We start from the raw sequence: 12,270 nt of genomic DNA on the forward strand, positions 1-12,270 counted from the left end.
ACTGCGATTTGCGCAGGCACAGCAGAGAGCTGTCACGTTAACAGCTAACATCTGAGAAGATGATGTCTTTGAGGGGTGTGTTCAAACCTCCAGCAGCTTTTTGCAAATTGGTCTCTGAATGCAACAGCCTTTACTTGAAGAGAAGCAGTAAGAGGCAGCTCAGAGCTGCCATGTGGAAGACTTGAAACAGCACGGGTCAGTACTCACCACGCAAAGAACTGGTGTGATCACAATCCAGCTCCATTTCATCCAGGGACCAGGTCTGTATCCAATCATATCCTCAATGGCATCATAAATATTATCAGCGCCTGTAACGGATAGTGAGCGCTTTCCTCAGAATCGAGCATATAAAAGCCGTGTAAGGACTGTAGGATTACAGCTGCTTTCCTAGCCCTCCCAACGGGTATTTAAAGGGAAGATGAGGGTGTCAGATGTGTTGTTCAATGCTTCCCATGGCTGTGAAGTTCAAGATTATTTTCTCCTTGAGAAGCTCAAAGGTTGGGGGACTCCCTCATCCTACACACCCTTCATTACTCGGATGCAGGAGTGCAATGCTAATCCCTCCTGCCCCCGTCACACACCTACTCCTCTCCCCAGACTCTCACTGAACTTGCCAGGGGGATCACCATGGGAAAGACATGACAGCAAATGGTACACGCTGCTTCTGCAGAAATCTGACTGATGCAAAATGAAGGTTTTGTTTGTTTTGCTTTCCTAAGGAGATGGAGTGCATGAAGAATCAGGGAAGTGACCAGTCCTAAGCAGCAAACATCTTCTGATCATTCCTCAGCTACCGTCTCAGGCAGCTACAGAGGCTACTGTCGGACCTTGGTTCTCAGCATCACCTAAAAATAACGGGACAGAATACACTTCTCTGTCAGCTTTCTTTTTGTATTTTCTATTTGGTTGGCTTGCCCTTGCAGACATTGCAGCTCTGAAAGGAAATTCTCTGAGAGACAAACAGAAATTTTCACGTCTGGCCAAACTTTCAACTCTCATCTCTAAACTTAACACACGTAAATGCTTAATTGTGCCTTTATTAATTAGCAATGGAAAAATACTCATTTTTGTGTGGAAAAACACTGGAGGCTGGCTTCATCCCAGATGCAAATTTGTCTCCAAGAGGTCAGTGCAAATTTAGATTAATGGCATGTGTCTGTTGCTGGGAAGAAGATTCAGGGGTGGCTGATGATTAAATGTTTGGCTAGCAAAATTGTCACTGACTCATCAAAAGGTATCAGATGAAAGGATTCTCACTTACCATAAACCCAGGCTACAGCAATACATTCAAAGAATGCAACCCACAAAAGGCATACACCACTAGCTGCATAGTAGTCAAAGAGTTGAAAAACATACATGCCACCCTGTAAAAGAGAGACACAATAGATGAGGATCCACCAGGAAAAAAACCCTGAATATTTCAGGCCCAGCTCCCAGTAGCACGTATCAACATATCTTAACGATTGCCGTCTAACAAGAAGAAATATCAAGCAAGTAGGTAAGGTAAATATTTGGCATTACCTTCCCCAGGGAATATGCATGTTTACTACAGGAAGCATTCCAAACAAGACGACGATTAAACAAAATTAAGCCACTTAGTATAATCTACTGAGACACTTCAATCTTTCCTTCTTAAAAGTATTTTAGGATGGGCATTTATAGAAACAAATGATGTAAAGAAATAATTGGTTGCCTCCTAACATTAACCTCCCCAAAATACTAAAAATGGAAGTCAGTTCATCAGGAGGGTCTTCATTTATGAATTGAGTGGAAGGACTTTTTTCATGAGAGTAGTTCATTTTTTTCTTTCCAACTCTATTTATACTGTGCTTTTAGACTCTTTGCTCTCACTGCACTGAACTGTATATACCTGCACTTTTACTTGAAAAACTGTGTTCGTTAGGCACCTCTGTTACAGGTGCTATTTTAATTCCCACAATCGTGCTCTTCCAGTTGTTTTTAAAATCTGGCTTGGATTTTATTTTGGAGATAAATATCACAACAGAGCAGCCACTGGAACGTATTCCTGTCTTCTTTATACTAGAATAAATCCACTGGTATTTAATTGATTCAAATTTGTGTAACTAAGATAAAAATCTCTTTCCCTGCATGCACTGGATGGATTCTTAATCTGCTCTGCTGAAGGTTCTCAATGTGTTTCATCATTTAGAGCCAGATGTTAATATTCATACTGATGTTGATTAGTACCTGAGATCTGATTGAATTTAATGAGATTTCATTTCTCTGTTCCTCTGACTGAAAAGGGGGGAATATATAGCTCCCTTTCAAAATGCTTTCAGATCTACAGATGAAAGATGCTGTGTAGATCTAAAGAGCACCGCTCCTCTGAGTGGCTAATTCCATGCAGTCTCATTCATAGCCAAAATTGGTCTAAAAACTGGCTAAAAAAGAAGGTAATTTCCAGCATCGGTGCTACTTACCTCAGTCACCATAGTTAGTCCCAGAAGATAGCTAAGGAAACATACTATAGCGATGAAGATTTCCCGTCGGTAACCCTTCCTTAGGAAGGATGGGTGCAGATCAACTAATGACGTGATCTGTCCTTCAACTTCAACAAACTAAAGGGGAAAAACAACAACAAAGAAACATGACTTGAAAATTACCCGCCATGCACTTTATCCGTTCATGCTTGAACAAAGGCTCCACAGCAACACCCTAACTGTACTCTGTGGCAAAATGCTGCTCTGAATAAATAAATCAGAAGCCATTCCTTTGTAACCCAGAGGTTGAAGCGTGGGGGTAGTTTTCAGGTTGGAACAAGCTTTCAGAATTGCTGTTCATTTCCTAGCAGCCTTACGAACTACCAAAGGGGCTCTGTAAATGCAAGCCGCAAGGAAAAAGGAAGTTAATTTGATGACAGGAAGGCACTTCTGTGGCTTTTATGTTGTAGCTGTTCCAGATGAATACAAGATGTATGCTAGAAAAGAGGCAGAGAGAAAACACTCAAAAAAGCCTACGCCAGGAGAGTACCTCCCAGCCTTTTTTTGGTGTGCCAGAAAACCTCACAGGTACTAGTTAGGTTAATTCCACAATTGTATATAATTCTATGCTTGAGTTCGCTAGTGAAAATCCAGCCAAGGGAAAGCAGACTTTGATGTGAAATAGCAGTGCTTCTTGACTGAACTTGTCTTTCCTGAACCTGTGAGCAGAGTGCCTCTGACTGAGGCTCTGGGGTACTTCTGCAGCAATAATGGAGCTGTTGATACAGTCCCCATACAAAGATTTGGTAAACTATTTGCACGTGTAAACCAAAAATGAAGCTCTGAATAGATGAGCTAAAAATCTTACTTTATCTAGCCTACAAATGATAACTGTATTTGTACTTACTTGCCGTTGGAAAACTACATGTAAGATGTGTAACCTGAGTTAACCAAGTAACCCAAACTGGATTTGAATAAAAGTTTAAAGTTAATCGAAAACCAGATGCATTTCACCCATGAGAAAAGTGACTACTGAACTCCCCCCAGACAAATCCGAAGAAGGGATCATTCAGCTGATCTGTACTTTCAGCCTGGCAAGGTACAAAAGCACCAAGTTCACTGAAGACATGAGGATACCATGGAGAACCAAGGCTGCCTCTGTAGAAATGATCTTCACTTTAAGCGGATACATGATCTTATAACTCATGAGTTATCACAGGGAGTCTATGAACTAGCATTATTTCAAGAAAAGCTACCTTTTCCTACCCAGTATCTATATGGCTCTTACAGTGCCCAGAAGTGCCCTGTAACAACTCTACCCTCTTTGACCACGAGCTGAAGCTCCGTTTTGGAAATACAGACGGTCCTGCAAGCACTCCACCAGATTTTGTTACCTCCTTTCTTGTTACTTTGACTTCTGTAAAACTGGTTTTCTTTTTAAATGCAGCCCTTTCCTTTGGGCTGATTTGATCTTAAACTGCTCCAGCATTCCAGAAACCTGCTTGACTGCACTCCAAAAAACCAGAGGGGTGGAGGAGAGAAATTAAGCGCTCCAATTAGTTTTAATCATTCTATGCAGTGAGGAGCTTTTTAAAATTACTAGACAGCTTCCAATTTGCATAAGCACAGGGTTGTTGAACCACGACATTGGGCACTTTTACATTTACTTTGGAACGATTGAAAGTTGCTCACTAGAGTTCAAAGATTAAGCCGCAAAGAGCAATTTAGGGCAAACGGAACATCAAAAATGTAAGAGATTAAGTACACAACAACTGGGTAAAAATCCATTTACAGATCTCTCCTCATACGAGAGAGCATTTAGGCTAAATTAACATTTCATCCTTACCAATTGGTTTTTTGTAATCATAGAATCATAAAATGGCAGAAAGCTGCCTGTTGCCCTGAAAACTTTGGCAATTTTGAATGTGTAGTTACTGCATAATCCCTGGTCACCCATGTTTCCTTGTAAGTGGACTATCTAGAAATGATTTACAGGCTCTTTGGCAGTATTTAGTCCAACATTCCTATAAGCAACCACTGGTAAAAATAACCTAACTTCTTGGACTGAACTTTTTGATTTTTTCATGCTTCTAATTAATAGCAACGTGTGCTATATAATTAGCACAGCTGGAACCTGAGACGCTTTCTGGCCTGTTTGGAGGTACTGAATACATCCTAGTGACGTGAAAGTCAGGAGGATCCCACATTGCTTGGCACCTCTGAGCCCAAGGCCACCAAAAAAGGCTGCCGCTTTGTCCTCTCACTGTTCCTGAAGCCACCCTGGATATACTGTACAAAACATTTTGTGCTTTTTGTGCCTCACGATGGCTTCACTTTTCTTTTCTGGCACTTGGCAACTATCAAAGCCTGTATTCCTAGCAGTTATTAATTCTTATAAAGTGTTTTAATGATGGTGTATACACACTGCAGGTGATCACGATGGCACAAAGTACTCTGTGGAACAGACTGCTGTAGTCTTTTATGTTTTAAAATTATTAAGCTCTCTCCAAAGCAGGAAAATACTGCACCACGACCAAAATGGTGGTATTTTGCTGCCAGACTGGGACCGGTATTTAGGTTAGGGAGTACTGCCCTAGTCTTGTGGACGCCCTTAACTCCTGATGACAAAGACTTATTGAGCAACATCATACTATGAATCGACAGTCACAGATTCATCACATGCAGCCCCTGCACTAAAAAGCAACCCAGATGAATTCCTCTTTAGCAGCATTAGAGGTATTCTCTTCTTAACTCACGCCTGTAAAACCAGCTTTTCTCAGTCAGCAGTGCTGATACAACAAGCCACATATCTCTTACCCATCGTACTAACCTGGCTATCCAGTCCAAGCAACAGAAGCATAATAAAAAAAAGGATTGCCCAAAAGGTGGGCAGCGGCATCATGGACACAGCTTTTGGGTAGGCAATGAAGGCCAGGCCTGGACCTAGAGAAAGAGAAAATAGGAAAGGGGGAAGGGAAGGGAAGAGAAATAGTAAGTACCAGCTCTTTGGTAAAGGTAGCCACACTCAAATGCAGGAATGCCTGGTTCCGTTCAGATAAATCCAAACGCGGCTGGAAATACCAGAAGTGAAACAGTTTGGCTCTTTTATCTGAAATCGAAGCACGCATGACTACAGCAGAAACCACAGGCAAACCCCCGAGGCCATTGCTAACAGATCACCAGTTTTAACATCTGTCTCAAACATGCCAATAATGGAAGTGGTCCTACACCTGCCCCGCTCGGACACAGGACAGTATTGGGGCCGGGGGGAGAAGGGGTGACCCAGGAGAATGGCAGAATCCCACTGCTAGCCCACATGGTCACGATGAAGATGATGATGATGAAACTCTTTTGCATGCAGGGAAGGGACTCTGCTCTAAACACTCCCCAGGATCTTTGCTAATGCAACCACTGCCTCCCTCCATATGCAACCTCCAAACCCAGCATGGCTTTTCTAGAGCGGGGTTTGCACCCTCGGAGTCTGCTCCTTCACTTCTGCAAACCGTCACTGCTGCACTGAAGTGATCAGGCTACTCCTAGTTATATCAGCTGTGGTCCCTGAAAAAAATGCCTCCTGCTGTTAGGAATTGCTGGCATGTAAAATCACTCTGTGTAAAATCGCTTCCCCGTGCTGTCACATCATCTGCCCCTATTTGGCCAGCTTAGGCAGACCTGCCATGGTGATGCTAGTATGACCAACATCAGCCCCAACTGCAGGATGGATTGCAACAGTCTGGGAGCACCAGCGGGGCTGGGACTAAGTGCCCGGCTACTCTGCTCTGGAAACCAAAGCCTTGTGTGCGAGTGCTCATCGCTAGACTGGGTCTTGTCTGCGCCGTGGACCAGACGGCATCTCACTCATACCCACACACCGAGCATACGCGCAGTGCTCTCGCATGCTGATCTCCAAAGGCGCTCTCACCTGAAGCCAGGCGCTATCAGCTATCGCTTATGAGAGCTTTTGTCGAGAGAGAAAGAGCCCTCTCCAAGTGGGAGACAGGAACACTGGGAAGCCGGCATTTACGGCAGCCTCTCAGTGGCCGTAGAAATTTGGTGAAGCTGACAAAAAATTCTGAGGGCAGATTTAAATTCAGGTTAAAACCAGGAATGCCTGGCTCATCTGCTTGTTTGCTTTAATGAGCCTTGAAAACCGGCATTTTCCAGGATTTTGAAGTGGATTCAAGTAATTTTCAATGGGAAAAGGAATTTTTTAAAACTGCTGCAGTGCGGGGACAGAAATCTTATCTCTGATCTGTACAGAAAAATCTCTAACGCTGCTCTTCCTACCTCCCACTTTTCCTTTCCAACAAGAAAGATGGAAAAAGAAGCAAGAGAAAGAGGTAAAAAAAAGATTACTTTTTTTCAAACTAAAGAAAACTTTAAGTCACTGAAAATATCTGAACAGAAATAAATACAAATTAGCCAACAATCGAGCAACTAATTTTATTTAAAATGAAACACAACTAAGATTTTATACGACAGAAGATACCAAAAAATTGGTGAATGTCTCAAATTTTGGGGAGCTTTGCTTTTTTTCCCCCTAATTCAGCGGATACAGTAGATCCTCCCTGAGGGAGAACTGCTACCAGATGGCACTTGCAGCTGATCTGTGCAATTGGTGAGACAGATGTAAAACTGCTCTCCTCAAAACTTGCTGCAATTCTGTATGCTTTGGCCAGTGGAACTGTCCTTGCACTGTGATACTGTCTAATACCAAGTGCTCTAAGCCCTGTGCTAGCTTTGATTCTCCTTTGAAACTAAGTGTTGAAATATAAAGAGAAAAGTCCATGTGAAAGAAAATGTTCCTGGCATCCCCTCAACTGAACATAAATAATCAAAAAATCATATTTAATTTGAAACTCTGTTGCTCTGAAGGGTGTTTTGCAAAAGTGAAGCACTTGCGGCTGCTATTAAGAGCTAATTAGGATTGCCACAATCCCAGCCCACTCGCTGGCCGTTTGCCGGCGAAGTGCTGTGGCATGGCTGGAGAGCACTGCGGAGGCAGAGACTGGGCAGGTATTAGGGAGACTAAGGCACTATAGTCAGGCCTGCTTAATCTGAATTTGTTTGCAAATGGGATTTAAAAAAAAAGGCAAATCTTGTGCTGTTTTAACACTGCTACAAATTGCACATGCAGTAAAGTATTTCTTCCAGCCAAACAGAGACACAGCACAGATTAGACAGGACTCGCTATGGCTTTGTTGAGCCTCCACTGCTTTCCTCTCTCCCTTTAAGAGTATTTCTGAAAAAAATCAAGCACTAATTATTAAAAAATTGCTTTCACTGGGAAGTCAGAGGGGTCTAATTTAACTGTTGTGTAAACCTATTAAAGCCAGCGAAGGCCAGCAGCAGCAACCAGTGCTTTAAGCGGGAGCCACCCCTTGCTGACAAGTGTGTCCTGGGCACGTTGCACCATGGCTGAATTTGGCACAGGTAAAAAATGTGGCCATGAGATTCTGCTGCCAGCAAATTTGTTGATGTTCCCCTGGCTTGCAGGAGGGCAAACAAGGAAACAAATGGTGTCACACTTAGGGCAGGAGGGATTTAACTTGCTGGGCAGAGACAGGGGGAGCAGGAGGTCTTGGCCCCGCGGACAATGTCCTCTCCCCAGTGCTACGGCCAAGTGGCAGCACCTCTGCTCACCTTTTTCCTGACGCAGGGGAGCGGTTCTGACCTTGCGTCATAAGAAACCAAAAAAGACAAGGCCAAAAAAAGAGGCTCAAGTGCCTGCCGGAACGCCTCTGTGCTGAGAAGTCAGCAGCGGGGCAGCAGCGGCAGCAAGAGTTTCCTCCACCGCCCTGTGCAGGTCCTGAGATGCTCATCCCAGGGGGACCGAGCGGTCCCCAGTGGCTCTGCGCTTGATCTCTGCTGAGAAAGGCAGCGAGGAAACCCATGGGAAGTGGTTTGGATAATTTTGGTAATGTTTACTGTCATGTAAATATGTCCCTCAGGATTTAGACAAAGACCAGCCAGTGATGATGGGCAACCCACTGAACCCAGTGAGATGGTTGCAATCTCTGGCCATTAGCAACTAGGGCTGAATTTAAATAAAGTAGAAAACCTGAAGGAATTGACAACAAAATATGCAAGAAACCAAAAGCCAAGTTCGGAAGCTAATCAGTGCCCTCGTTGTTCCTATAATAAGCTATAAAATCCCTCCTTTAAAAAAATGCTTTTTGAGCTGTTGATGAAAAAATGCTATGTAAACACTGTCTGTTAGTTAATTTGTATTTAAACATTACTTAACAACCCAGTGTTTCTATAAAATTGTTTAATTATAAAAATGTCAAGCAACAGGAATATAACTGCCTGTTTATCAGAGATTTAATAATAAAAATAAGAATAAATATTGACCAGATAAAAACCTAATGTGGAAATACTTAAAAATGCTACTTTTGGAATTGATCCACCTACTTATTAATAAAAAATGGGGCTATTTATGATTTATTCAATTGGATTATTCCCTTGCTTCCTGTTTTCAAACAAAGCAATCAACCTCCGATCAAAATAAGCATTATGGCCAAGACTGTTAACTAACTGCACTTGCGAGAGGTATGCCAATTGCAGCCACCCAAGAATCCAGTGGTGTCACCAATGTCATTAGTTTTTCATTAGCCCTTGTGAAGTGAGATATTTTTCTTAAAGACTTAACTCCCAGCGCCATGTGATTAGAAGAATATTGACTTTTTCTTTTTAATAGCAAGTTTGCAGAGGAAAGCTTTCAAATACTATGCAGGTGAATTAAAATTGCTCAAAAAAATCAGAAAGAAATGCCAAAAGTGCACTCTGGTGACACTGTTATTACTTGAATCTGATTAGCTTTAAGCCTCATGGCTGTCAAAGCCTGGCTCATTATTTTTGAATGGCAATTCCTATCTAATCTGTCTGTTCTACGTGAAAACACATGGTTACACCTGCCCTCATGGACAAGACATGCACAGAGGAAAAAATGTCATCTGTTTTGCATGAGATAGATACATTCACATGCTATGAGGATTTAGCCTTCTTCAGCTGCAAGTGCGTAGCTGAACGGTAATGGCAAGAACACTTCTAAAATAAGGGAGGAACCTAAGTGTACCTCCAGTTTCAAAATGGACTTCTCACAGTTCTGTCAACCTCACCCTGAAGCTGCAGAGGACAAATGCAGGATTGCAACAACTAGAGTTCCTGTGGATGAAATGGTGCACAGAACCCAGGAGATGGAGTGCTCCAACTTCTCTTGCCTTTCAGTGAGACTTGGGAATATATGTGTGTATGTCCCTTCAGAAGGTCAAGTTTTGCTTTGCTGTGAGCAAGCAAACTAAGCTATGAAAAATACATAAACACTGGCTATTTGCATTTGAATGAAAATAAAGGTAGTCTGAAAAGAAGGATGGAATAAATTTTTGAGTCAATGACATTCTGGACCCTAGATAATGGTGTGGTTATCTTAACTCTAATCTCAACTCAAATGGATTAGCACACTCTAGGAAATGCGTTCGCTGCCCTGTTAATCAAGACAGAGTAAACAATACAACCCCGGCTAACCCTCACTGCTCTAGATGAAAGCCCAAATCAACCATGTGCTCATTTTTCTGGAGATTACGGGAAATCTTGTTCTGTTTTTATTGCTTAGATGTTAGCTGATCGAGTCTGCAGAACTTTGCTCACACGCTAGGCGGCAGTGCCCACCACCACTGCCACCAATACCATCGTACCTGACTCTGCCACATCAGCAATGTTCACCCCTTGCTCTTGTGCCATGAAGCCCAGGACGGAAAAAATTGCGAAGCCAGACACAAAACTGGTACCACTGTTCAGGCATCCCAGCAGCAAACAGTCCCTAAGTCACACATATGTCATGGAGCAAGTTAATTAAAAAAAAATTAACCCATTGTCCCTACTTTATTTATATCATTTAGCTAAAACACTAAACCCCCTTGGATGGAAACTTGCCTATAGCAGTTGTATTTGTACTTGTTGTAGCTCCCCAGGGAAGTCATTGCTCCTAAGCAGATTGCATACGAGAAGAAGATTTGTGTCCCTGCATCTATCCAGACCTAAAGGGAAAGACGAAAAGACTGTTATGACTGGCATCGTTGCATTGCAACACTCAACTCAAACACACAGTTCAAACTATGCAAAATCAACAAAATAATTGCTTCCATTGAGGGTGATAGCTAAAGGATCAGGGAGAGAGGGAAAGAGAACATCACATTTGCAAGTTTGGCTTTTATAGGGAAAGAAAATTGTTAGCATCAGAGCCCACAAGAACATCATCTCTACAACAGTTCCTGTATCCCCTCCCCAGAGATGCTCAGTATTTCTAGTTTCTTCGTCATTCAGCTGATCTTTCCTGTTGGAACAACAATAAATGTGTTTCAGCGCAATAGGAAATGCAGAAGTATTTATAACATTGCTCATTCTGTTGTAACTCATTTCAGTTAGAATCAGCCGACAGAGTCACTAAACTGAGGATGTGAAAAGCTTGAGAAACAGGTTTGTGTATTTGGTTTGTTTATTTTTCTAGCTTTCTGGTTGTTTTTGTATCAAATGGTTGTTTTGTTCAAATGCAAGATAAAAAGCCATAGGGGTGGGGGGAAAACAAGCAAAATACAATGCACTTTATCAGATATGTATCTGATCTTGGTCTCATGATTCTTTCTCCTGATAACATTAAAAAAACATATACAGAGTGAAATAACAGTACACTATCAAATTCTCAGTTAGTAAATACGTAGCAAGCTATCAAAATGCATCCACTGAATCCCATCTGTTAACTTCTTTCTGCTAACGCAAGTCTGCTAACGCCAGCAGAACCCACCAAGGAGTCTAAGTGAGAATTAAGACTGTAGACCATTACCTCCTCCCTCCCACCATCGTTTTACAGCACCTTGCTGACTGGTGTCTCTTTGGAGATGATGCCTTTGCTAGACCATGGGTGGGGGCCTGCCAGCTCGCATGAATCTCTTCTACATTATTGGCTGATGCTCAGGGCTTAGGGCTAAGCATAGGTCATAAAAATGATAGAGTCCCATAAAAGAAGATTCATTCATAAAATATAATGTCTCCTGTGAAGAGGGTGTCTTGTATAAAGAGGGTAAGACTAGAGAATGAACCAAATTTCCACAATGTTTCTTTCAATTACACTTTTCCTACTTCCGTTATTTAGCTATCATTGGAGTTTTATTTTAACCAAATACTCATTAGAAAGGAAGAGCAAAAAGACAGACATTATTCCCTCTCACTGTGACCAACATTTTGTTATTTTCAAAGATCCCTTGTTTTCTTTTTTTTGGGGAGGTATTGCATTTTTTTTTGCATTTCTCACGTGATCACTGTTGGCTGAAACAATGCTGGTCTGCTCAAGTGTCACATATTTGCACTCTGTGAGCACAGACAGGAATCTTTAATCTAATCACAGCCTATACAGAAAGAGTAAGTCTAGCTCCACTAGCCAGGGCTAAGCGAACGGTAGTTCCTGTGCCTCAGAAAGCATTTTTCTCGACCTTTGCATAGGTTTTTATTCTTCTATTATTTCATTCACTTCTTTCCCAAACTCCTCCTATTGAGCAGTGGGAGTTAAGTGACACGGGTACTCACAGTTGTCGCTTGTTGTTCCATCTGTGAAGCTCACATGTCTCTCCTTTGAAACTAAAGACTATCCTCATTAAAAAAATGCATCTCCCTTACCTTACCAACAAGAAAGCTGAGATTGTATAACGGGACAGAGTCTACAGCCTCAGAGTCCTTTGACACAAAAAAAATACACACGCATACACACACTTACATACACATGGAAAGATTCATTAACACATATAACAGTGACCTTCTCAAGCAGATCTCTGGA

At 42.1% G+C, this 12,270-nt stretch overlaps 1 protein-coding gene across 3 annotated transcripts in view; it reads right to left on the reverse strand.

Annotated features, from left to right (window-relative positions):
• The window catches only part of SLC6A6 (solute carrier family 6 member 6), a 52,268-nt gene that overhangs the window by 3,045 nt on the left and 36,953 nt on the right, over window positions 1-12,270 (reverse strand). For all 3 annotated transcript variants that reach the window (XM_050904415.1, XM_050904414.1, XM_050904416.1), the window contains 6 exons: window positions 10,377-10,480; window positions 10,139-10,263; window positions 5,272-5,384; window positions 2,442-2,579; window positions 1,262-1,364; window positions 208-308 (listed from right to left, as the gene is read on the reverse strand). In XM_050904415.1, the coding sequence (XP_050760372.1) occupies window positions 208-308; window positions 1,262-1,364; window positions 2,442-2,579; window positions 5,272-5,384; window positions 10,139-10,263; window positions 10,377-10,480 (684 nt within the window). The remainder of the gene's footprint in view (window positions 1-207; window positions 309-1,261; window positions 1,365-2,441; window positions 2,580-5,271; window positions 5,385-10,138; window positions 10,264-10,376; window positions 10,481-12,270) is intronic.

This window comes from Gymnogyps californianus, chromosome 13 (genome assembly GCF_018139145.2).
Source record: "Gymnogyps californianus isolate 813 chromosome 13, ASM1813914v2, whole genome shotgun sequence".
Lineage (NCBI taxonomy): Eukaryota > Metazoa > Chordata > Aves > Accipitriformes > Cathartidae > Gymnogyps > Gymnogyps californianus.